This window comes from Argopecten irradians, chromosome 13 (assembly GCF_041381155.1).
Source record: "Argopecten irradians isolate NY chromosome 13, Ai_NY, whole genome shotgun sequence".
NCBI classification, from domain to species: Eukaryota; Metazoa; Mollusca; class Bivalvia; order Pectinida; family Pectinidae; genus Argopecten; species Argopecten irradians.
Window position 1 is genome coordinate 24,165,109 of NC_091146.1, and position 27,827 is coordinate 24,192,935.

The 27,827-nt window shown below is 35.7% G+C and overlaps 2 protein-coding genes across 2 annotated transcripts; one reads left to right on the plus strand and one right to left on the minus strand.

Annotated features, from left to right (window-relative positions):
• Positions 1-707: 707 nt before the first annotated feature.
• Positions 708-11,986, minus strand: LOC138306704 (serine beta-lactamase-like protein LACTB, mitochondrial). The gene is made up of 7 exons (XM_069247164.1): positions 11,387-11,986; positions 10,912-10,978; positions 9,527-9,717; positions 4,826-4,912; positions 3,844-4,027; positions 3,217-3,382; positions 708-2,567 (listed from the first exon to the last, which is right to left on the minus strand). The coding sequence occupies exons 1-7, from the start codon at positions 11,885-11,887 to the stop codon at positions 1,991-1,993; spliced, it is 1,773 nt and encodes a 590-aa protein (XP_069103265.1). The 5' UTR covers positions 11,888-11,986; the 3' UTR covers positions 708-1,990.
• Positions 11,987-12,105: 119 nt separating this feature from the next.
• On the plus strand, positions 12,106-21,335 carry LOC138306717 (F-box/LRR-repeat protein 12-like). The gene is made up of 3 exons (XM_069247178.1): positions 12,106-12,208; positions 18,952-19,112; positions 19,474-21,335. Exons 1-3 carry the CDS (start codon positions 12,108-12,110, stop codon positions 20,160-20,162), a joined length of 951 nt encoding a protein of 316 aa, XP_069103279.1. The 5' UTR covers positions 12,106-12,107; the 3' UTR covers positions 20,163-21,335.
• Positions 21,336-27,827: the final 6,492 nt, after the last annotated feature.

A 27,827-nucleotide genomic window follows, 5' to 3' on the forward strand; every position in this document is an offset into this window, starting at 1 on the left:
GAATGGCGAATCACAGAAAAAGTGTGCTACTGTAATACATAGGGAAAACAAGTCTGTCATTAAATTTTGATTTCGAAGGGATTAGATTATCTATAGTGGATTAAATAACAATTACTATAGAAAGTAATTTAAATGGAATAGTTAGATTGAAAATAACACTGTTCGGTTGATTGTTTCCTTAGTATACATAATGTGTATTTCCTCTTTATTAAACTAATAGGAAAAATATCTTAGTGACTTGTTCATATTTACTAAAATACTATGCTGAACTGATTTTCTCCTTTGTGTATAATTGCTCTTCATTGAACTATAATACACTATAATTGTATATGTATAGTGACTAGTTCATATTAAATATATTATTGTATATATAAATGTTAAGTTGATTTGCTGTTGATTAATTTACAGTCAAGTGCAATTTTCTACCTTCAGTTTATTTGGTTTTGTTTAGTTTTACGTCCTATTAACAGCCAGGGTCATGTAAGGACGTGCCAGGTTTGTTGGTGGAGGAAAGCCGGAGTACCCGGAGAAAAACCACCGGCCAACGGTCAGTACCTGGCAACAGCCCCACATTGGATTCGAACCCGCATCCCAGAGGTGGAAGGCTTGTGGTAATATGTCGGGACATCTTAACCACTCGGCACCGCGGCCCCTCTACCTTCAGTGAATAGGTCAGATACCTATCAGGTAACTATAATACTGTTAAATCTAATTTGTACATATTTTCTTTTTATTCATCTTAAGTAAAATTACATTGTCCCAAGTATTGGGACCTCCAGAAATTTGGATTGGGGTGACCTTGAATATACATTATAATGTTGTGAATATTTATACAAGTACTTTTAAACACAGTATGATTAAAATACTACAAATCCTCGTCATCACTCCGTTTCATAGAAGCCTTTATCAAATGAAGTGAGAATAAGGATCTGTATTTGAATTTAAATATTTGTTTTTAATGGTTTAAACCAGGTGTTGCCAGATTTTTTGGCTATCGAGGCTCAATTTCATAAGTGTCCATATAAAAAACGTTTGGTCATATGGTCAAATAATCATAATCCTACCACTAATGGCTTTTTCTGAAAAAAAAACCCCCACGTATTGGACAGGAAAAGCAAATAAAAATAAATCACATTTTGAAAGGTGCGACCAAATTCTGAATTTCTCTAGGTGGGTAACTATTGTATAAAAACAATTTTGGTGAGTTCATCAGCCTGTAACCTCGGTTTTGATTCTAATCCTTGATTTTTGTTCGAATCTACAAAACCTGTGTAAATGAAGCTGTTGATTTTAGATTTGTGTTTAGACTAAAACTTACTTTTAGTATGTGTAAGCTGAATATAACAATACAGATTGGACTCAATATAACTATATGGTTGTAAAAAATGATTTGAATTGTTTATAATTTTCAAAACATTTTTGCACTATGACTTTAATAAGGTTCCGGTTTATCACCTACATGACTGTACCTATTACTGCATCATAATGCCTCTCAATATGTTAGTGGGTGTTAAAAATATTCAGGTGAGTCGACTTTCTTCATAATAACCAGCCTCTGTATCTGAATGGGTCCTATGGTTCGGTGAATTTAATTGTCTTTTTGTATATTATAACATACTTAAACACACTTCATTGTGAATTTATCATTGTTATATTTATATCAGATTGATATACTGATTATATTTGCTGCCTGTTACTGATATAATAAATACTGTACTCAATCAAATTCAAAATCAAAAACCAGGGTTCTTAAAAAATAGGGTGGTGCTTCATGGGACTATATTCAGAATTTTACAAAAATATTGCTCAATTAAGCCACAAACCAATTTGAAAAATTCATAATTTAAAGGAACTGTATGGCTCTTATAACGTCAGTCTGTGTTTGAATCTAATTTCAGAGGTAGGTGACCTCGAGTCCTCCAAAAAAAGGAGTTAAAAGGGCATGACTGGTTAGTTTGAATCAGTATACATCTGTAGTACTTTTTGGTGTTTAAGTTGATACTTCTTCAAATAACTTTGCTATCTTGACAGCTGTTTTGTATAAGCCGACCCCTGTCATATTGACAATCATGGCGACCACAATACCTTTGGGTTGTCCCCCTTTTTCTGAATCACATTTCTTTGGCTTGATAAGTAGAGCACTACTGCCTCCTACAGCGCCACCTGTGTGAGAAACAATATGGTCGCTATGGTGACACTGTCCAAAGTTTTCACCTTGAGGAACGACAGCCCATCCCATCCCATAATATCCAAATTTATCCCAGTCACATTTTGTTTTGTCCACTGGTTCCCATAGCAACTGTACCGAGTCTTTTTTCAGAAACCCTGGGATATTTGCCTTTTCATCCCCTTGGTTAGACCTCTTGATGACCTTTGAATTCTTTGTTGTGACCTTTGAACTTTGACCACTTTGATCTATGGTATCATGTTGATAGCTGTATAACATCACATGACCAAACTTGATGAGGTCACGGGTGGAGGAGAGGAATCCTCCACCAGCCCATTTGTAGGACAAATCCACATAAGGAGTGTTGATAAGTCGTCCATTCTTATCCTTCATGTAATGTCTGAAACCAGAGATGGATCCAGATGGAAGACTTGAAAATTATAAAAGTTTCTATATTGCAAAAATAGAACAAATGATTAACTAGGTCACTTTGACCTACTTCTCAAATTTTGCAGCTGTTTTCTGAACTGAAATTCACAAACACATACGTAGAAGGCAGACACAAGTAAATATATCATAATTACAATCATTCTTTCTTTAATATATAATTTAAGACTTTAACAATGCAAAACTCAATTATTCACCCTTTGACCTCTGAAATTACTATGAGCCAAGAAAAAAGAGCGTGTTTTGAATAGCATACAATATGAGGTTGCCCCAAAGGTATCTTCTTGCAATATGTTTTGCATAATTAATAAAAAAAAATCTATGATCGTTAAGTGATTGTTTAAAGATATTTTATCCAAAACCTGAGTGATTTCCATGTATTTTCAGAATAAAGTCACAGGCAAACAGAACGTAAAATACACTTTATAAAAAGCATAGGGGCTTGATGTCTGTTTGACCCTCGTTCAAATATGCTTCATAAAAGGCAAGGGGGCTGTTGCATGTTTGACCAGCCACCTTCGTCTTCATAAAATGATATATAGTTAGCTTATTGATGGTTAAGGCTTACTGCTGGAAGAATAAGTTGTGTTTACTAAACTCACCGTCCTCTATTGTAGATGAGTGGGGTGTTCTCATCCAGGAAGGTACTCTCCATTCCCATCTGTACAAAGTACTCCTTCATTAGTTTGTCAAAAGGTGTCTTGGCAACCGCCTCAATCACTGCACTCAACAATGTGAAGCCGTGACTTGTATAGAGATACTTGGTTCCTAAATAGAAAACAAAATCTTTTACAGAACAAAAACTTCCAAGATTGGAAATGACACATTGCTATTTTTGTTATGTGCCTTATCAATAATATATTTACATCTATTTATCAATTATTAATTAATATAATTCTGGTCAATACTAATTGCAATATACATCTCAGGTAGGGAGAACGCCTCTTAAGCTTGATTGATTGAGCATCAGACTTATAATCCAGAGGTTCCAAGTTTGATCACTGAAAGAGGCAGTGCATATTCTGTTTCTATCAAATCATGTGATCTGTTACATTGACACCAACAAGTACCTTTTTAACATAACATGATAAATCATGAATTTTGAAGGCATGTTTTTAACTTATTCACCCCTGAAAATTTATAATGAACTATTCCAGTGTTTGAACTAGAAGAGTTCAAATACATATCCAGGGCTAACTGAGTTAATTATATAAGTAAGGTTAACACACCTGGTTCATGTACTAGAGGATCATCCTTGAACAAGTTCATGCTCTTAGTGACACTGTCGTAATGATCAGATATGTAGTATTCCTTCTTGGTTAACTCTGGTTCTCTGGCAGTCACGGACTCTGTATTGGATTTCTTTTCAGTCTCCTTATTGGTTTTCTTATCAGAGGTGTTTGTCTTTGTAGGCTAGAACAAATTAAATTTTATAAACTTTTAGATCAATCTGACCTAAAAATTCATAATGAACTATTCTAGCCTTTGAAGTAGAAGAATTCAAAGGTGTCTGCAGGGGTGAATAAGTCAGTTTCATAATGTTAGGTTCTTATTCATTGGAAAAGTTGTTTGTTTCAGAGAAAAATTTAAGACTCATATATTTATGAATATTCAATTAAAATACCTGCTGTTTATGTCTTTTTTTTCTTTTTCTCTTTATATATACCTTTAGTTAATATATTGACCGATTGCTAAGCAGTATATCTAACCATACCCCAAATTTGCACACGAATATGGATCCATTCCATGTCAGATCAAATGTCTGAACATACACAATGCAAAATGTAACATTGACAGCTAGCAGTAAAAAAGTGACTTGACAAATAGTAATAACTTGCTATAATCATCAATTTGTTAAAGAATTTTAATGATGCTGTTCAATAAATACCCTATTAAATACGTAACAATGTTTGTGGGCTGGCTTTACTTGACTGGCTGCGCACAACTGATGCACGTTAATCGTGTTCAGTATCCTTAAGTATTATTATTGGAAATGACATGTCTTTTTTTTTGTTGAACATGCAATGTTTCACATATTTTGATGGCCACCTATCCCTCCATTTTGTCTATTTAATTCTTTCACTGGATTATCTCCCCTAGTTTCAATCTAATCACAAGGACCAAATTGATGTTTTTAGTTTGAATTTCTCAGATGAATCCTTATATTACAGAAATTCTACTTTTATAAAGAATGTATTAACAGAAGCTTACCTTTGTATCCTCTTGTGACGCTATACTGGTGTGGTAGTGTCGGATTCCTCCCAGATGGGAGACAAGATGGCGCGTTGTTATGGTTACCTGTAAAAACATTTAAGGTTAAAGATTTAGGTCTGTAAGACTTATTGATTGATTGCAATCACCTTGGTTACAGCTTCTCTTCTTCTGTAAGGAAGCCACCAGCTACAACATGTATGAAACTGACTACATGTATGCTATTCAAATTACACAAAATACATTAAAGTCAAATTTCAGCGAATATAAATCTAGTTACTATGTCTTGTTGTCAACAAAAAGGATAATTTACTGACAAATGAAATACATTTGTTTGTCATTTAGGAACGAAGTGGTATACTTCAAGAAACGAATTACTTGTACTGGTTTTTGGCTCAATATCATTTAGATATCATTTAGATATCATGAAAATTGTGCTCACCTAGCTGTTTAAGGTCGATTTTGTGTTAAAATTTGATTAAATGTGATAAAATAGGTCTGTTTATAGTAGATCTACGATTTAACCACAACACCACCAGATTATTCTCACTAGGCCTCTAAGGTAGGGTGTATCATTTTAATTGCTCGAGATGATATAAATATTAATCTTGTCTATAGATTTTCCTTCACCAACCCATTATGCTATAATTACAATTGTTTCTCTCATACCTATGTGTGTAATAATGCACTCAGGCTAAGGCTGTATTACAGTAATCTGGTATGCAATACAGCATCATGATGTCATAGTGTCAACAAAATTACAATTTTTGCGATGAATCTTAACGATGTATATTCAGAATTTATGCTGTTTTTACTATAAAAAATGCAAACAAGTGATTTGCTTAGAAATTATCACGCAATTTCCATGCATGGATACTTGATTTGCAGTTGCAGCTTTCTTCTGACTTATTTCTCAAAATGGTGGACTATTATATTTGTAAAATTGTGATCAAACATCGAGGAATGAGAGAATAATACTCTATCATGTGTGGATATGTAGGCTACCATCTTGATCACAAAATGTTTTAAAACTCTCATAAGTATTTGGTTTTATAAGTCCAGTTTTGTAAGTCCAGTTTTCACATTTTGTAACCCTCATGTAGAAAAACCCTAACTGTTATATCCACTTATGAAAGAGTTTTATAAAGTACACTAATCCATCACTAGATAATATATAATGTACATGTATATGGTTTCTACACCTACTACACAGAATCAGTTATGTGCTATGACAGGGTTCTTACCAATATTTCAGGAGTTAGGGCATCTGAAAATGAGGATTCATTGCTCCAACTTGTTATACACAATGATCATATAATTATATAGGATCCTAAATTTTTATCAAAAAACTACAAAAACCTATTAAGGAGAATCTCACGTAAAAATGTATTGCAAAAAAACAGTGGGGACTGCCATTTTACCCCGCTGTTCTCGAAATCCTGACATCAAGTTGTTTTTTCTGGCCTCATTTTATTGTTACTGTCTTGACATCACAATAAATAATTACTAAAAACTTTCAATTTATAGAGATCCTGTGTAATTTTGCACAAATAATGAAATTGTTGATTCGATTAACCAGAGAGTCACAGGGCAAAGAGTCCGAGAAGCACATGCAGCCTTTTACTGATCGAGGCTTTGACATTAAAGGTGATAAAAACAGATTTTTAAATATGCTATTTTTGTGTTGATATTTGTTTATTGTGATGCACTTTATGATTTCCAACAAAAAATACAGGTTGTATTTGACGTAATTTCCATAAAATGTGCTTGAAACGAAGTCCACAACGACCCTTGTCTAAAACGATCGCATCGCTTATCGCCCCTGATATCACCAGGTGGCCGTAGATTCGTGACGTCATCTGAGACCAACAGCTGTGACAAGAGCCGGGAAACTCAATGGGGCAGTGTTGCGGTATTGGCGATTATAGATATTTAAAACAGTCGCGCTACGTGTAGTTGCTATATTGAATAGTGGAAATGAATCCGTATATAATAATATAATCTATAACATACAATGATATAATAAAAACCATAGCTTACTCATTCTTATCGTCATATTCTGGGCTACAAAATTGTTATGTTCAGTATGTTAAAGATGCTCCACCGCTGACAAATGGTAAATTTTAACTATCAAAAACAGGAGCAGACGATTTAGTATTTTTCTTCAGTTACAAAAGTTACTTACTTTACACCATTACCACCATTGAACAGTTTGTGAGCTTCTAATTTTATTTCAAGTTAAAAACATGAAATATAATTAATTGCATCCCGAAAAAAATATACTATATCCTATATGGAATGAAGTAGTGATTGCGCATGCACCAAAGGCGAAATAAATTATTCTATATTATTGTTTGTGTTAATTAGACATATATATACACGATTTAACACCAATTATTGTACGAATGGTGAATATCATTATTGCTCTGTCGGCGGTGGAGCATCTTTAAAAGCCATTTGACACCGTGTACGTGTGTGTCACTGACTCAGGTTCAAGGGGGTTGCGCTTGACTTTTGTCTGTAACTTAAAACTCAAAACATAGACTTTAAAGTTAAACCAACAAAAAGAAATATAACTTTACAAGAAAATGGACCCAAATTACAATGAAACTACATGCTACATGCACATACATGTACATATAATGCATATTTATAAAAAAAAAAAACGCCATCCTTCATACCCTATCCAAAACCCTATCATACCGCGATAAACGTGCCCCTATCCCGCCTTATGTACGTACTGTACACCTCTATATTTCCTATTTGAAGCTTAATCCTTCAGAACACCGCACAGAAAGGGCTAGACTTATGTATTTTCTTAAAGTTCTATAATGAGTTTTACGGATGTGTACGAAATAAAATAACATGTACAGTAGTAACAATACACGCACGGCCGATAAAAAAGACGGGGCACAAAACACAGAAACTAGATACAATGACCTAATATGGATGACATGTACTCGTGGACAAGATACACATGTAATAGTTCAACTAACACAGGACCATGAAACAACATATATTTCTTATAAAACACAAATCATTTACAAGACCGCTTCATTATATTTTCTAACCGTGCGGAGTTTTGGAAATAAGAAACCTGTCGACCTTAGTAAATTTTACTAGAAGTATACGCACAGCACACTAGATAGCCTATTGACCATTATGAGACGATCTAGGGGTCTAAATAAAAAAAATCGGTAAAACTCACATTCTACATATATATACGCAAGTGTACTATGTAGAATATAACAGGAAATTAATGAGTACTAAAATTGGCCAAATTTGCGAGCATTGTGGTGTTTTGGGGGTTCGGGGGAGACCCTGATAAAGATATTACAATTTAGAATGACTGAGATATGAGTTTCACGATGTATTTTGATGATTTTGCGAGGGCTTAAGGCGAGAGGTTTTTGTTTTTTGGGGATCCTAAGGTCTCCCCCGAGAAGGAAAAATATTACTAAATGTATTTACGATTGCTGAGATGAGTTTTACGATGTATTTTGATGACTTTAGAGCGTTCTTAACATGGTAATTTTTCGAATTTAAATTCCTGCAATTAAATAATGATAACTGTGAATGTCGTCATATCAGTATGCAACCCTGCTCGATCTGAACCTGCCTATATTATTAGGCTTTTTTCTCCCCTATATATTAGGCAAAAAAAAATTAATTAAAAAAACCTGATAATATAGGCAGGTTTAGCGGACTAGATCTGAACATACCGTTTCACACCGCCGGTACATTGTTGTGTAACCCAAAATAAATATGAAAATCCCTAAAATGAAGTATGGAAAATGTGCAGAAGGACCTCTTTTATTTTTAATACGCATTTTGAGAACATTTCAGTCGACGAAAATGGGCGGCAAAAAGACACAACTTATAAATTATTGATTTTTTTCTTTTGATCTGCATGTATTTTTCATGTCTCCGTATGTTTGTAACAGATAATTTTTCTATTAAAACGTAGGTCTAAAGAGGTGGGCTCCAATAATTGTCCATTTTCGCTACGATCTTATTTCGCACATAAAATTACCAGTAGATTCTATGTATATCAAAACTCCTCGGTTAATTTTATGTGTAAACTATAAATTACATACATGCACAGTCGTATTACTCCAGGGTGGACTGAATAGGAAAGAACTACTTATTCATTCGTGGTTTAACCCCTGACACACCATAAGCCACATGACATATGTACCCGCGACATTAATGACATCATTATTTACATGTTGTGACGTCATTTCATAGGTTATGACGTCAATAATGTGTCATTATGTAGGGGATAAATCACGCTACCCAATAAGTCGAAATATAACATATTTTTCTCCGTGTGTATTTCCGTAAGTACTAAGACATGTGGCTAAAATACACATGCATGTTGATAGTTCCGCGATCGGCACACCGGCTTCCGGTAGTTGATTGTCTCAGATGACGTCACAACACATCGGAACTCAAGGGAGGTAAGTCATGGAAAAAAATCTGTCGTCGAAAAGATGTGAAGATTGCTTTCATTAATTTTACTATTTAGAGACAAAATATAAGCAAATATCAAACCGGTATATGTTTAGATAGGCATTACAAATGTTTCTAGCGTATTATCTCATTTTTCATGTCCGTTCTGTTTTTATCACCTTTAAAGAGAGGATGAAGTTCTGAAAACATTAGCCAAAAGAAAGAACAATGCTGTTGTTTGTTGATTACCTTCTTTCCATCAACTTTTTTCTCCGGAAAGTTCGGTACATAATGTTGGACTGGTTTGTCTAAATCCAGTGTGCCAGCCTCTAGTTGCTTAGCAACTGCTACCATTGAGATAGATTTACTGATGCTGGCTATTCTCAGGACGGTATCGGCGGAGCAAGGGACACGATTTTCAACGTCAGCATAACCAAGGCCTGAAATAATGAATAACAATTTCTCATCTGAAGATTTTTAACTCATTCACACCTTAAATTCCTTAATGAACTGTTCCAGTCCTTGATTTAGGAGAGTCTAAATTTGTCTTTGGGGTGAATGAGTTGAACCTCATTATCTCAAACTCATAGAACCCAAAAAACACCATTATATCTTATTTCAATTTCTTTGTTGTTCATGACCAATTTTTTAATATAAAATTTCAGTAAACTTCATTTAGTTGCTCAGATGTCCCACCATTTACTTTTTGTTAACAACATTTGATTTTTTTATGAGTTCAAATCATCTACCAAAAATACATGTAGCTATTGCCATAACTGAAATGCAATTTATAATTGAATTTATATACAATTGAGAAAAACAAACACTGTATTACATAATCATCAATTCTTTTATATCACCATCAAAAAATCAACGTCATAATTATACCTGTATGCGTGTGAATATGTCAAGTGTTCACTTTATTATTAAATGAACTACAATTGAATTATTAGATTGTTAGTCACACACCTCAATTTTTGTTAAACTTTCGTAAAAAAATGATCAAAGCACCTCTTTCACCAACAATGGAAATTTGCCCACAAACTAATTTTTTAAAACTAAATGTTATATGTAGCATCATTGATGCCATCCTCGATATACCAGGGGTTCCAATCACTTATGATCTCTACACCCCTGGACTATATCATGGTAGAACTAGAGGCAACAGAACAGAACAGGTAATTTAGTCCTTTGAAGTACATCAAAAGAGCCTTATAAAGGTACACTGAAGGGCTTTGATGGTAGGCGCTTTCTCTTTAATTTTCAAAGGAAATCTTTGCTGGCCTGTGATTGGTCAAATGTTTTCTGCTGAGCTGCCTTCAGTTTTACTAAGAGATATTCCAGAAGTGTAGATCGTAAGTGATCTGAACCCCTGAGGTATCGAGGATGCATTGATGCAAACTCTTGAAATATGTTAAACAAATTCAAAAGGTCAAATCAATTTCAAAGCATATCAAGCTTTTCAAATAAGTAAAGGGGTTTGCATTAATGTGGCTACAAGAGGTTCTTTTCAGAATTTTTTTTTATTGAAAAAATGTTTACTTATTAACCCCTGAAAAATCATAATGAACTGTTCTAGTCTTTGAATCAGAAGAATTTAATTGTGTCCCCAGGGATGAGATGATAATACAAACCTTCACTCCAGATTTCTTTCCCATCGACACTGACAGAGATGGCGAGGCCAGGGCTTCCAGTTTCATCCTAAACACAAGAAACAATCAATGTTCTACAATGTCATGTTTGTTGATTGTTATAAAACAGGTCACCTTACTCAAATAACTCAAACTAGAAATGTCTGCAATTTATAATTATATATGTATATTTATTTATCAAATCTGAAAGGAACAAAACAACAATAGGATGGTGCAAGCAATTAACACTATATAATGCCCGGTCCTCTTTTCATGGATTATACTCTTAATTGTTAATGAGTTATTGTGCTTCTATTAGTCCTGTGATAATGAAACGAAGGGAAGTAACATCGAATGCAGCCTGCGCTTGGATGGGTGACCACTGTATGTTGGTTCTAGTCCCAGCACCAGCACAAATAATATAGAGCATTTTTCGGACATCATGCATGTAAGTATACATATCAATATTAATCGTTACCTTGATTCTTGTAGCCAAATCTCTTGATTTATTGATGGCTTCTTGAAGTGTCAAGGACTTTCCCTTGCTTTGCTCTCCGACATCGTGACACTGCTCATCACAACTGCAAATTTCTGTTTTCATCTTGTACCATCCAATATATAGACAAACTACACTGCCTAGGCCTACTGCGAATATCCATTGTCTTGTTTTATTTTTCGAGTTCAACACGCCGGAGCTATTTTGTTGATAAAATCTTCTTGGAACACAATTCAATGGAGTTATTATATGATTTTCTAGCGGCTGTGCATACGTTCTTGAAATTGAACTATGACCTGTGTATTGTACTCGGAAAACGAAAGTAGAACATTTCCTATGTTTTGGTGGAATATTTGTTAAAACATTGATGCATCTTTGATAGTTCAGTATTTTATAACTGGGTGGCAACAATCTTTGCCATAAAACCGCCACGGATTGTCTTCTTGCTTGAAAAGTTGGGCGACAGATATTCGTTGCAAACATCTTCGTGATAGAATATTTTTTTGTTTACACAAGGGCGATAACTCTAGTATGTACTTACACATTAACTCGAACTTTCAGAGTCATGAATCCTTATCTGTTATTTTCCTTTTCTTTTAAATCAAATTTCGTCAAAATGATTTTCAGCTGGAGCTCGAAATAAATAATTAAAAAAGTCTTAAAATATATCCAAGCGTTCCTACGACGTCGATTTCCGGACAAAATGGCTGACATGACGGATGTAAACATCAGACACCTGCCTGAAAATATTCTCCTGGAAATACTGTCCTACCTCTCTGTCAAGGATTTGTGTCGGGCAGGAAGGTAACTATGTACCTAATTCAGACTACTGATAAACTGATGACGTCTGTCGCTGTTTGATTTTCTCATTTTCTGGCTATTTTTTTTCATATAGAAACTATACATTTTATATGTACTTCTGGCTATTTTTTCATATAGAAACTATACATGGCCATGTGATCTGTACTGGACTCTGGAGCCAGTACATTGTAGCCTACATTGTAATATGAATTTAAGGCAAAGCCTCAGAAAAGCGCAGCTACTTGCAAAAGATTATAACATCATAACTTTATATTGTCTATATTTTTCTACGAGATTAACAATAAAATATTTCACTGACATGCACTTACCACAGGAGTTTGACGTTCTTTCAATATATATAGTATAGTATACATATATAAAAATACATACCCTTAGTGTTTTTATGTAGTATAGGGGGTATTTTTTATATATGTATACTTTACTATATATATTGACAGAACGCCAAACTCCTGTGGTTCGATCATCGGTGACCAGGTAGCTCAGTCGGTAGAGCACTCAGCTAGTGTTCGGAGGGTCCCGGGTTCGAATCCCGGTCTGGCCGCTACATTTTCTCCTCTCCTGTTACAAAATTGGCGCCCAACTAAATAACCCACGGTGGTGGTGTTTGGAAGGGTCTCGTGTGTCTTTGAGGGACAGTATATATTGGACCAGTACATTAATTGCGTTGTTCTTGTATATGTGCAAATTATAATTATCCCCTGCCCAACGAAGTTGGCGAGGGATATACAAATGGGTTCCGTCCGTCCGTCCATTTTAATGGTTTCCGGAGCATAATTCTAAAACCAGCAGAGATATTTCCACGAAACTTCATACACACATTGATCTTATGGTCTAGTAGTGCCTTTTGCTATTTTTAGGTTTTCATTTTTTACATTTTTTCCGTATCCATGGAAACATTGCTGAAAATATCATATTTTTGTACCAGGTTCCTTTCCGCAGCATAAATGGAAAACCGGTTGAGATATATGCACGGAACTCCATAGGCACATTAGTCTTATGGTCTAGTAGTGCCTTTTGCTATTTTAAGGTTTTCACTTTTTGTACTTTTTTTCTGTAACCATGGAAACATTGCTGAAAATGGCAGATTTTTGTGTAAGAATCGTTTCCGGAGCACAACTCTAAAACCAGCAGAGATATTTCCATGAAACTTCATAGACACATTCTATGTAGGACTTCTAATTTTGTATTATGCTTTACTTTTTAGCCCACCATCATCAGATGGTGGGCTATTCAAATCGCCTTTTGTCCGTGGTCCGTCGTCCGTCCGTCCTTCCTTCCGTCCGTCCGTCCGTCCGTCCGTCCGTCCGTCCGTCCGTCCGTCCGTCCGTTAACAATTCTTGTTACCGCTATTTCTCAGAAAGTACTGAAGGGATCTTTCTCCAATTTCATATGTAGGTTTCCCAAGGAACCTAGTTGTGCATATTGCATTTTGGGACCGATCGGTCAACAAGATGGCCGACAGGCGGCCATCTTGGATTTTGATAGTTAAAATTTGTTACCACTATTTCTCAGAAAGTACTGAAGGGATCCTTCTCAAATTTCATAGTTAGGTTCCCCTAGGACCCTTGTTGTGAATGTTGCATTTTGGGACGATCGGTCAACAAGATGGCCGACAGGCGGCCATCTTGGATTTTGATAGTTAAAGTTTGTTACCGCTATTTCTCAAAAAGTGCTGAAGGGATCTTTCTTAAATTTCATATATAGGTTCCCCTAGGGCCCTAGTTGTGCATATTGCATTTTGAGACCGATCAGTAAACAAGATGGCCGACAGGCGGCCATCTTGGATTTTGGTAGTTAAAGTTTGTTACCACTATTTCTCAGAAAGTACTGAAGGGATCCTTCTCAAATTTCATAATTAGGTTCCCCTAGGACCCTTGTTGTGCATGTTGCATTTTGGGACGATCGGTCAACAAGATGGCCGACAGGCGGCCATCTTGGATTTTGATAGTTAAAGTTTGTTACCGCTATTTCTCAAAAAGTGCTGAAGGGATCTTTCTTAAATTTCATATATAGGTTCCCCTAGGGCCCTAGTTGTGCATATTGCATTTTGAGACCGATCAGTAAACAAGATGGCCGACAGGCAGCCATCTTGGATTTTGATAGTTAAAGTTTGTTACCGCTATTTCTCAGAAAGTACTGAAGGGATCTTTCTCAAATTTCATATACAGGTTCCCCTAGGACCCTTGTTGTGCATATTGCATTTTGGGACCGATCGGTCTACAAGATGGCCGACCGACAGCCATATTGGATTTTGATAGTTAAAGTTTGTTACCGCTATTTCTCAGAAAGTACTGAAGGGATCTTTCTCAAATTTTATATGTAGGTTCCCCTTGTATCCTAGTTGTGCATTGTACCTTTTAGGACTGATGAATAATGCCTTTCGGGACTGATCGGTAAACAAGATGGCCAACCGGCCGCTATCTTAGATTTCATTGTTGAAGTTTGTTACCACTATTTCTTAGAAAGTACTATAGCGATCTGTCTCAAATTTTATATGTCATGTGTTTGAAAAAGTTTGAAAAGCAGGGAAAAGATCCCTCTTTCCATTGTCAGACATAGATCTTTCTTTGGTGGGCGCCAAGATCCCTCTGGGATCTCTTGTTATTTGATATGCATGCAGTAAAACTCAGATATATCAAACTCAATTACTATGAACATTCACTTAATTCCTATGTAACTCGTCGCTGTTTAAAACAAATAAAAAATCGCACTGTTAGCTGCTGAACTTTGTTAAAGCTAAGATTAATTCTGGTATTTTTCAAAGAAGCAAATGTTTTCAAAGTTGGTTTCACTTTGTTAAAAAAAACCATAAATATGTTTTGTATATATTCTTCAATTGCAGTTGGGTTTTAAAATACTTTCCCTATACTCTTACAAGCATATAAAATTAATGCATTAATTGATTTAGCTCTCCATTGGCGGGGGATCTGAATGACTATGTCCTTGTTATACTTACAGTAATTTTAAAACATATACTGATAACAAATTTAGTCTAGTACAGAAATTTCAAATCTCGTTGTGCTGATAAGGAGAATTAAAACATGGCTGCCTACATGGAAAGTAGATGCGAGACTTTTACCGCACGACACAATTTCAAAGTCCAAGGGGTATTGGAATGTAGTGGAATCTATATGCTCACATGCGTGTTATAGTTAGTAGAGCTTTGCTCTACGCAGCCTTCGGCCGTGTGGGAGCTGCGCTCTTGATATGAATTTAAGACAAAGCCTCATAAGAGCGCATTTTCTTGTAAAAAATGTTATAGTTAGGATTGTAACCTCAGAATGAGATTAAAACTGTTTAAACTTGTAGTCCGTGAGTCCGATCATTGCTTTTTATTAAACGCTATTCTTTAATACTATTGATTCAGACATCGCAAGCATGGAGCCTCATCAATGCCTCTCAACAAGTCCCCTGACTTTCAATGAGGCTGAATACCTGCGAAATACCTGCGAAATGATGGATGTTTTTATTTGTGTCTAGCAATTTATTGACAGTCGTCATATACAGTCCAGAAAGAAATATTCAACTGGAATTGTTCAATTTCCTTTCGATCTTGTTTCTCTCTAAGGCTGAAAACTTGCAAACATGCCATGTATCAAAAAAAATGCGTTTATATATGCTGTCATCTGTGGCACCAAGCTTCCTGATCTCACGAGTAAGGATGCGCTTGAGAACACACAAACAGTACATCATTTACATTTTGACCAGTACATTTATTGTGTTGTTCTTGTCTTTGTGTAGTTATCTAAAACTACTTACAGTAATTAAATATAATTTCAAAGTATATTCTGATGACACATTTTAACTTTGGAGAAAATTTCAAATCTTGTCGTGCTGATAACAAGAATTAAAACATGGCTGCCTGCATGGAGGCGCAAGACTTTTCCCACGGGACACAATTTCAAAGTCCAAGGGGTACTGGAATGTATTGGAATCTATATGCTCACACACATGTTAAGGTTAGTAGAGCTTCACTCTACGTGGCCGTTGGCCGCGCAGAGAGCTGCGCTCTTATAAACTGATTACATTATAGTACTGTTGTAATTTTAACCAAAATACGTAGGTATCATAATATAATTAAAGATGCTCCACCGCCGACAGAGCATAAATGATATTCATCATTTGCACAATAATTGGTGTTTAATCGTGTATATATATGTCTAATTAACACAAAAAATAATATAAGATAATTTATTTCGCTATCGGTGCATGCGCAATTAGTACTTCATTCCATATAGGATATAGTGACGCGGAATTTTTTCGGGATGCAATTAATTATTTTTCATATTTTTAACTTAAAGTAAAATTAGAAGCTCAAATTTTTAGCCCACCATCTGATGATGGTGGGCTATTCAAATCGCCTTTCGTCCGTGGTCCGTCCGTCCTTCCGTCCGTCCGTTAACAATTCTTGTTACCGCTATTTCTCAGAAAGTACAGAAGGGATCTTTCTCACATTTCATATGTAGGTTCCCCTAGGACCCTAGTTGTGCATATTGCATTTTGGGACCGATCGGTCAACAAGATGGCCGACAGGCGGCCATCTTGGATTTTGATAGTTAAAGTTTGTTACCGCTATTTCTCAAAAAGTGAAGAAGGGATCTTTCTCAAATTTCATATACAGGTTCCCCTAGGACCCTAGTTGTGCATATTGCATTTTGGGACCGATCGGTGAACAAGATGGCCGACAGGCGGCCATCTTGGATTTTGATAGTTAAAGTTTGTTAACGCTATTTCTCAAAAAGTGAAGAAGGGATCTTTCTCAAATTTCATATGTAGGTTCCCCTAGGACCCTAGTTGTGCATATTGCATTTTGGGACCGATCGGTGAACAAGATGGCTGACAGGCGGCCATCTTGGATTTTGATAGTTAAAGTTTGTTACCGCTATTTCTCAAAAAGTGCTGAAGGGATCTTTCTCAAATTTCTTATACAGGTTCCCCTAGGACCCTAGTTGTGCATATTGTATTTTGGGACCGATCGGTCAACAAGATGGCCGACAGGCGGCCATCTTGGATTTTGATAGTTAAAGTTTGTTACCGCTATTTCTCAAAAAGTACTGAAGGGATCTTTTTCAAATTTTATATGTAGGTTCCCCTAGGACCCTAGTTGTGCATATTGCATTTTTGGACTTATCGGTCAACAAGATGGCCGACAGGTGGCCATCTTGGATTTTGATAGTTAATGTTTGTTACCACTATTTCTCAAAAAGTGCTAAAGGGATCTTTCTCAAATTTCATATACAGGTTCCCCTAGGACCCTAGTTGTGCATATTGTATTTTTGGACCGATCGGTATACAAGATGACCGACCGACGGCCATCTTGGATTTTGATAGTTAAAGTTTGTTAATCGCTATTTCTCAGAGAGTACTGAAGGGATCTTTCTCAAATTCCATGCATAGTTTCCACTTGTACCCTAGTTGTGCATAGTACCTTTTAGGACTGATCCATAATGCCTTTCGGGACTGATGGGTAAACAAGATGGCCAACCGGCTGCCATCTTAGATTTCATTGTTGTAGTTTATTACCACTATTTCTTAGTAGTGTGTTTGAAAAAGTTTGAAAAGCAGGGAAAAGATCCCTCTTTCCATTGTCAGACATAGATCATTCTTTGGTGGGCGCCAAGATCCCTCTGGGATCTCTTGTTCATTGGTGGTAATGGTGTAAAGTAAGTAACTTTTGCAACTGAAGAAAAATACTAAATCGTCTGCTCCTGTTTTTGATAGCGAAAAAATACCATTTGTCAGTGCTGGAGCATCTTTAAGCATTTTGGAAACAATATTAGTTTTTTTCTGATAAAACGGGGGAGAATAAAGTACATATCACATGTCCATGAGTAAACAATGTATACAGTACAACAGGTTTGGGACACTCCCGTATATGCAGGATAGTCCTACATTTGAGTAATAGTCCTGTATTTGAGGGATAATTTTGTTACTCAAATGCAGGATTCTTAGAAATGAAAACGGATAAAGTTGTTTTAAAAATTTGTATAAAAAAAATCCTGCATATACGAGGGTGTCCCCAACCTGTACAAGTGTAGCAGTATTTGACTGGGTATAGATCATCGGTGACCAGGTAGCTCAGTTGGTAGAGCACTTGGCTAGTGTTTGGAGGGTCTTGGGTTCGAATCCCAGTGTGGCGGCTACATTTTCTCAATTAAATAACCCATGGTGGGTGTGTTTGGAAGGCCGGTCTCATATATATACATAATGTAGTGGCAAGACAGTGATTCAAACCCAGGACCTCCGAACACTAGCCAGATGCTCTACATGAGCTACAATTGGTCAACGATGATATACCCAGTCCAATCCTGCTATATATGTATGCAAATGTATATATCTATATTGTAACATTACATCAGCAATTTACGTGCATTAATTATATGACTAAATGAGATCCTCCTTTACATCACCAATTAATTGTTTCATGAGTCCTAACATGCTATCACGTAAGTACATTCAGTATATTTTACACTGACGTGTTATGTGTAACAGGAAAGGAGAAAATGTAGGGGTCAGACCAGGAATCGAACCCTGAACCTCCGAATGAAGCTGGAATATGGCTATATCACTAGCTGTCTACATTTATAACTAAAACTTTGTGATATGGATAAAACTCACATATTACATTAATTTGCAGTCACCTATAAATCCTTGTCTTTGACCGGCTCAGACTGTTATAGGGATGTGAAACAAACACATTACTGACTTTAATCTGATTCTTTCAGAGTGTGTCGGGCATGGCGCCGTGTGGTGAGAGATAACACATTGTGGCGACATGTGGATCTGCTTCCTTACCGACTCAATCTACAGAAGATGTGGAAGGTGATCCGGGCTCACTTCTCCGAATGTCTCCTCACAATGAAGGTCCGCGGATTTGTGGAATCAGGTACTTATTTTGCTTTAAATACAAAGAAAACCTGGAATCCTTGCTGAAGAGAGAAACAACCTGATTTATAATAATAAGTGTAGTGCACATTCTTTGGAACCTCCGCTGAATGATCTAGGAACTGAGCACCTTGTTCACCATGGTGGATGCTCCAGGGGTTATTATCACCGTCGTTATATCCACCTCTTTCCTAGTTAATGATAGTGACCCCTGGAGCATCGAGGACTGGAAAACTCTGGTTTCTTATATCTTTCCACTATAAATTGAAAATCTGAAAAATGTGGTCATTATTGTGATTTTTTTATGTACCCTAGGGCATGATATAAATCAGTAAATTAAAAGATATTTTTCTATTGATAAGGTGGACCTAAACAGAAGAAGCCATCTTTGTCTGATGCCATGTTACGAGATCTCGGAGAAAGATGTCCCAACATCCGCGACCTTCACCTCCATATGTGTAACACCGATAACATCTCCGCCAGCAACCTACCCAGCTCTCTCACTCGATTGGTCCTTCATGGTTGCTCCTGGCAACCAAGATGGCTGAAGGGAAATGAACAAACTCTCAAAAATGTTGTGGATCTGGATCTTTCCTGTTGTTGCAGAGTGGATAGTTATGACATGCAAGACATTGGAAGCTGGACAAATCTGAAGTCACTGAAGTTAAATGGACTTTACAGACTGAACGAGAAGGGAATACAACATGTAGCAATGAACCTACCTCACCTTGAACGACTGGAGCTGAGCTATACGCAATGTACCGAACTAGCAGTTCATCACATATCACGACATTTGAAAAATCTCCGTCACCTCAACATGTCTAACTGTAGCTTACTTAACGACTCCGCTGTGGAGACGCTTTCCTCCGGCCTTGACAAGCTGGAGTACCTGGATCTTAAATCCAACAGTAGACTAACTCTCTCAGGTTTATCAACCCTCAAGGCCTGTAAAAAGCTGAGTGTGCTGGTGTTTGACTTCAAAGACGAAGCAGAGAAAAAACATTTACAATCTGAATTGTTGAACTGTACTATTGTCAATGGTGATGTGTGAAATAAATTTTTGTTTTTGTAATATATGAGAGAGGGAGTTAATGAAATTTAGCTCTTATATTCAGGGAGGTGTTATTATAGAAGTTTAGCTTTTAGATTCATTGGTATTTTCTTTATAAAATATTTTTTATTTAATAAGTGTTTATGTATTGTGTTATGTCTATTTAAGATTAGGATTTAGATAGATAAATAGATAATATTTGAAATCAGTTTTAAAGTGAATCATTAACCTATATCGTGTTACATGAGCATATGCACTTAGTGAAGAATTATTTAGTGTATCCATTAACCAATTTCTTGGGGTGACTTATTTTAGAATGTTTGACATTTGTTTAATTTTAGTTATTTGTAGAGTATGCACTTAAAATACCGGTATATACACTGCCATCCAAAAGTTCTATTACATGTGCAGTTTGACAAATATACCTAAAGTACAGAAATATGCAAACATTTTCAAAACATGCATCAGTATATATTATTTATTTATCTTCTCTAAGTCATTAATTGTTTTTTTGAGAGTTTTCTCCTCAATAAATTGCCATCAAATTTTAACATATGTAAGTTATATTGTAACAGAACTTTTGGAGGACTATTATGTTCATACATGGAGAAATTAAGATGAATTCAACACAAATATTTATTGAATAAATACATTTGAAGGTATTTTAATGACTTCCTGACATGAATATTTCGCTCGTATAATCATTTGTGAATATAGTGGGGAAAAACACCTTCAATACTTATTCACAATGCAGTAATTCCTTAGTGTATATTTTGCATGTCAACGTTAAAAAAGTCTTAGTATGCTTCTGTAAATTAACATTTAGTCAAACAAATGTTGGTAGTACCTGCTGTACACTATTAGAATATGACTTGGATCTATAATCAAGTCACATGATTGGATCTATAATCAAGTCACATGATTGGATCTATAATCAATTAAGTCACATGATTGGATCTATAATCAAGTCACATGATTTAGTATGAAACTGGAATACACAAGTGTTAAAAAATGTATGATGCTGATTGATACAGAGTTCAGGAAGACTAATTTTGCAAAAGTTGTAATTTCTATCAAAATTATTTTCAAGAAAGTACATTAACAATTTTATAAATATTTACCCAGTTTAAGATAACTCTCCACTATCTATTATTCATTTAAGGATTAAAGTCTCTTTCTGGTGGTTCTATCGAAGGATAAAGTTGAGTAGGGTATCGATATTTGGAATGGACCGCGAAGCGGTTCATGAAACAAATATCGATACCCTACTCAACTTTATCCTTCGATAGAACCACCAGAAAGAGACTTTAATCCTTATATTTACAGTCTTAACTATTATTTTCATAGCTCAAAATTTACCCTTAATAGTGTTTATGGCATTTATAAGACTAAAATTGAATTATATCGTTTGGTTCCGACAGGCATTTCGAACAGCCACTTGAAGTGGCGGAAATTCCCGCCAATTTATCAATGAACATACCAATAAAATGAGTTCCGTCTGATGAAGCATATATCTGAGGTTTTCCCGGTATGGAACTATAAATCATTTTATTTATCTGTTGTTAAAAACACCATGGTGCAAAGCAGTTTGGTTTTAATATTTTGCTTCGTATGATTTCACACGCTTACACAATTCATAACGTGGCAGGATATTTAACGTAGTTGTGACGCGGCGTCCGATTCAAACCGCCTGTGTCAAGGAGGTGTGACAAACAGAGAGTTTCTTCAATTTTGTGATCACTTGAGTTCTACTTAATCAGTTCACGTTTGAAATTTCTTGAATACACGGATGTTTACATAGTTCCATGTCATTCTTTCCGGATTTTAGAGATTTTCAAATGTATCGGACGTCGTTTCGAGGAACATGTACAAACACAGGTAGGCCCACTACTGTAAACGTTTACTGTACCGCTCTCAAAATGTTAGCTATATTTATATTGTTGTTTTAAACACTTCAATAAATATTAGAGGTATCTATTACAAGTATTGTAAAGCTACAATTGAAGGATTCCGTTTCATTGATATTTCGAAACACCCAAACGTACATTGTGTATGTAAGTCCTACTCTCGCCGATTCACAGTAGATTCTAGATAACGTACAGGACTTGTCTGTCCGCCGAGGTGAACAAAAATGCATTGTCGTGCTAGGTCGTTTTGGTTACACTTATCCAACTCAAATACTGACGTGTTCTGACATATCTTATCCATTCGCGTACAACCAAAGATGTTAAAAATACGAATATAATGTAGATCTAGGCTACATGTTGTAGAGAACAACACAGACTCAATCAACACACAATCAAACTGAATACTACACACTGGTAGCCCTGTTCTGTTAATTTTCGTTCTTAAACTGTTATTTTAACCATATTCGTGAGTTTTTAAATATTTATGTTGGTTATATCTGTTTTACTGTTATTATCAAAATTTTAGTTATCTTTAACTAAAAGCATGTTATTATGTTCTAGCACACGTTATATTTTTGCTGCTGTGTTATCTCTATCTTTGCATGCGTTTGTCTTTTTTAAATGATGTTAGATTTAGTGGCTGATGTTATTATTTATTTTGCATTGTTATTCATTTCATTTCACGTGTTAGTGTCAGCAATGATTGTTAATGATTTTGTTTCCCATGTTATTGCCAGAATGTTACGTGATTTTTATGTGAAACTTTGTTAGCATCAACAGAACTTGTGATTTTTTACGCGACCACGTTACGAGTATCGTTGGAAACGTTATTTTTTTTTGAAAGCGTTATTTTTTTCGTGGAAATACCACTGCCCATTGTTCTCATTGACCCCCTACGGCGACAGCGCAGTGAGCCGGCGGGCGAGCTTCGCTAGTGTGTTGACCACTCGGCCATAACGAGAGCACGGCTCCCAATTATATAGTCGACTGGCGGTATCGCTGTCACTGTATCGCTACCGTATCGCAAGTGCTGTGCAACTGAGCATGGAATATATATAGTTTTCAGTTACTATATTTACAGTTCTTTTTCTCCAAAGTTTGCATTCACTGTATAAACTTATTGAAAATTCCTGACATATTAGGGTGCGTGACGTAATCGACCCTTTGCGAGGCAGTGCAGCTCATCACTATCAATGCTTGCATACGGCGCTCGACACACCTACCTGTGATTTTCAAAAACGTCTTTTCAGCGATTGGGGATTGTTGCTACGTTTCTCTGATTTTTTTATCATTAAATAGCATTGTCATGAACTTTCGTTTTCTTAAATGTTAAGCAATGCGGGACGAAAGCGTAATTGTGAGAACCGCGATGAACAACGTAACCCTGTACAATTTCACCTGGATGCGAAGGCTGGTGGATAATTATGTATATTTAATGAGGGTAAAACTTTCGTGCAGATTTCTTACTTTTTTTCAATGATTTATGCATTCTTTCTAAAGACTGTAGTAAAAAGTAACACATACTTGTATTCATCTTTAATTCTCCCTCTCTCTTTCTTTCTTTCTCTGCCTCCCTCTCTGAGTGACATGTCACAGCACTTATAGGTTCTCGCCATGTCTGCTAGTGTGATTATCCTGTTTAGACAGGAATTCACACTAGACCTATACACGGTGGAGAAGGTTAACGGAATCGTGATGCGCCCTGACTAACGAGGCTCGACTTACGGGGCGCTTTAAATATTAAGGCGGCACTAATAGGAGCACGAAGCGAGAAAATGGCCGACAATAATTGTATACACTTTATAGACAAAGATATTGAAAGGGAACATTAACATTGAAAGTTGCTAGTAAACGTAAAAATTTCTCTTTATGAGTTGCAAATTGGTTGAAATCTTAGCGAAGTACGGGATTAGCTGGGCGGATGGTTACGTTATGTATAGTAATCTTCAGAATGTGCACAGAAGTCATCTACAAGTATTTAAACCAGAGACTTAATAGTTTTACTGTAATTTAGTAGACATGTAATATTCTATCATAAATTTTGATTCATATATTGTATATGGGGGTGGGGGTTTATACGTATCGACATTAGATCTACATTGAAATCACGCAAAAACTGCAGATAATTATAACATTTAAATTTTGTGGAACTACACGTGTCAAAATTCATGTTGTCAGAAACATTTTAATTGTCAATCTGTTTTAGTGCATTACAAACACAATAATTACTTCTTTTTACTTATTTTGAATTCCAGAACGGTTTAAGAAACACAACTATGTACATGAATTATAGGAATGAATAAAAATCACGATTTTGATCAGATATTAATATTTCCATTCCAGGTTCTGCATCCCATTGAGAACATCTTGGGAAATTTCTGTAATCGTTGAATCCATTTGTATGTGTATGCTTATAAGAAGTTTACTTGAGTAAAAAGTATTGTTTAAACTAATAAATAAATAGGCCGCGATATTTCCCGGGAGACATTGGGATGATCTTTCCTCGTGAGCTTTGAATCGATCCAAACTTCAAGTGGAACCTTAAGTACTAATTGCCATCATTTATAAGTATGACATCGAACAAGTTTTATGTTGACAGCTGACGGCGGAATTTGAAGATAAAGTACATACTTTGTAGGACGTAAGACATTCGATCCTTTTGTTGATAAATACAGTTTTATACGGATCCAACAGAGGGCCCTAAGACCAATTTTAGAGGTTTCTGATTTTTGATCTAAACCTCTTAAACGTCTATAAATGGTCTCTGGTGGGTCCATAAATAAAATATATCAAATGTAGCTAATTTTCGGATCCCTGTGATATTACCATACATACATGAAAACAAGTCGATGCTTTATTTATGTATGTATGACAACAGAAACATGTACAAATGTATTGGTTTATGATAAATTGACATTTTTATCCGATTATGTGTCAAAGAAAGATTTGTTTTCCAGCACTAATATTCAGAATTTGTTAGAATAACGGCAGAATACTTAAATTTTTAACAAGTTTCGGCAGGATTAGCTTATGTGCTTTTTTATTCAGTGTTAACCCTTAATATTAGGATTTTTCCTTAGAATTCCAATTCGATCAGAAAAATTAAGTATTCTGCCGTAAAATTAAGTATTTTTCTGTCCGCTGTCGCCGCCGTGACGGCCGACTAACAAACCATCAGAGGCTATCAGTTACAAGTACCCACCTTTGTTTACATGCACGGCTATCTATTGCTACATAGTCGGGGTCAAACTTTTCCGATGCGACAGTGAAATTAACACATTCGGCGATAGAATTAAATATGTCGTCGGTTATATTAATACTTTCTGCGCGAAGATTAACAGATTTTCTGACATACGTTGGTAATTATCGAGCGGACGCGCCGAGCCGTGACGGCCGAGTACACACGGCTTGCACAGCTAAACATTAGGTTTGTGGAACGGGCCAAGCTATCTGATTGTAGACTACCCGTGTGATATTTATGTTTACGTCATGCATGCACTAAAACTACTTTATTTTTTCTCTAAATATACAGTTACTTGTTTTACTCTCGTCATTCTTGCTACCTGGCGAAACATGCATTTTCAACCTTTTTTCGGGAGAGTTCCGATACGAGCGGTAAAATATGAATTACTGTTTGTACTGATGTGAATTGTGTTGATACTAAATGCTGTTCGAGGTTCTCGTTTCAGATATCGTAAGACCAGAGAAGAAGATCGAAGAAAATACCAGGCTGACGTTATGATGCAAAACTTATCAGCTGAAGAGGATTAATCTTGAAATAAATGAAATTATACGACATAAGTTCACGTGTTAATTTTTACCAATTTCCAATTTGTAAAGCTTGTCTACACACCTTGTATACATGGCTTTGATCTGCGATTGAAGACGTTTCTGTACTTCTAGATCATTGATATTCAATTAATATAGTATACAAATGTACCTGAGGTTCTCGTTTCAGATATCATAGTGTAGGACAAGAGAAGATCGAAGGAAATACCAAACTGACGTCATCACTTGTGTTAACTGTTGAAAAGCTAAAGAGGACAATAAAATTGATCGTGTTGATTTTTTTTTACATCCCTGAAAAACTTTGATATATATTACCTATAAATGGCGTTTTGTAACACCAATCACAGAGTTCCTTTGATGTGGTCACAGGTAACTTTCAACCCCTCACCGATCTGTCGACACCCGAATGCCAATCCCACTCGAAACTTCCAACGATTAACAATGGATTTCATCAGACCCATATCTGATCATCAAATCCATTACAACATCTGTCAGTCTGGTTTAGACTATGTTCCTAATTTGATCAGTAATTAAAATAGTGATACCTCTGCAAACTTTGCATTTTATTACTGCTTATCCATACATCAAATTACAGATAACATATATACAAGTATTATGTATAAGTATCATATTTTAATATTAATGAATTAAGTGTATATGTTAATCAGTGCCGTCTATGAACAATACCTTTTAGAAAACAATTAGGGGCGTAATTAAATGCTCGACATATCATTGAGTAATAATACAAAGATTTTTTTACTACATACAGTTGAGTTCTGGTGATTTTTATGAACGTATTAATCAGTATCAATTTCTAAAAATATCGAAGAAATGTCTGCATCCTCGACTCACTCATGTCACACAAACGCCACCGCCCCATGTATACAGACCGCACACCCCTCCCCGTCATGCAAAGATTTTTTTTTGCAAAGATTTTATTATAGTCTCCCAGACACATTAAAATGTGTTACATGGATTATAAAATTACAAGTTACATTTTCAACTGCACGTGGCAGGATGGACAATATATATCATTACCAATTACTAAAATATGGACAATTAATTTGGAAATTAACAATACTTATACCGTACTACTATCATAGCTTTTATTCACATCTACAAAAATACCATCATTTTTCTAATGAATAGAGACACCTTCTTCAATAATTGGATATTACAAATACCTATAAGGCCACCTATCTTATGAAGACTGGGATTACTATAATAATACCGTCATGAAATAACTATATCCACCCAGCGTGAACCATGACGACCTTTCTGTTCCTGTCAATTTAATCAGTACCTGGTCATCACGTGTTCAGCCACGCGTAAACTGTAATATGGTGTGTTTTATTTCAGTGACTGCGGACCAAATAGAGTTACCAACAGAATTTAACAACTTTTCATTTCAAAATACAAGTCAACGTATTATGAGATATTTTATATAAAGACTATATGGTAATATTTCAAAATAAGAAAAAGTTTCACGTTCTAATTCTTTGTTTACTACACTAAACCCAGATATATGAACGATTTTAACAGATTAAAAAGAAACTTTCTATCTAGTTACAGTTTTTGGTTTTGGAGTCCTTGACTATTCATTTAGGTACGACGATGTGTTCCGATAAGAATTAGATAAAATAAAGTGTACATGGAATGGTTTGGTATATAAGGCTTGATAAAAGCGTCATTTGATAAAATTTAGAATGCCGAAAGTACGAGTTTCATAGCGATTACGGTATTAGAGATAATGCGCCGTTTCTCTAGAACACACCTGAAGCTCCAAGCCACTGACCCCGATTCAGGACCCCGACCTGTGACGTCACGAGGACAACGGGATCGACTCTACTCGCATAAGTTAGAGTGGCGATATTCGGTGTCTGCAATCTAATGTGAACAACCGTTTGTTAAAATCGATTTTGAAGACACAAATACCTGTGTACATGTCCGATACCTATTTAATATTATC

Coding starts and splice junctions, on each gene's coding strand:
- LOC138306704 (XM_069247164.1), bottom strand. CDS start 11,887: ATGTTTGCAACGAATATCTGTCGCCCAACTTTTCAAGCAAGAAGACAA. Junction 3,383..3,843: donor TCCTCTAGTACATGAACCAG/GTGTGTTAACCT, acceptor TTTTCTATTTAG/GAACCAAGTATCTCTATACA. Junction 2,568..3,216: donor CTCATCTACAATAGAGGACG/GTGAGTTTAGTA, acceptor CTCTGGTTTCAG/ACATTACATGAAGGATAAGA.
- LOC138306717 (XM_069247178.1), top strand. CDS start 12,108: ATGGCTGACATGACGGATGTAAACATCAGACACCTGCCTGAAAATATT. Junction 12,209..18,951: donor GATTTGTGTCGGGCAGGAAG/GTAACTATGTAC, acceptor TGATTCTTTCAG/AGTGTGTCGGGCATGGCGCC. Junction 19,113..19,473: donor CCGCGGATTTGTGGAATCAG/GTACTTATTTTG, acceptor TCTATTGATAAG/GTGGACCTAAACAGAAGAAG.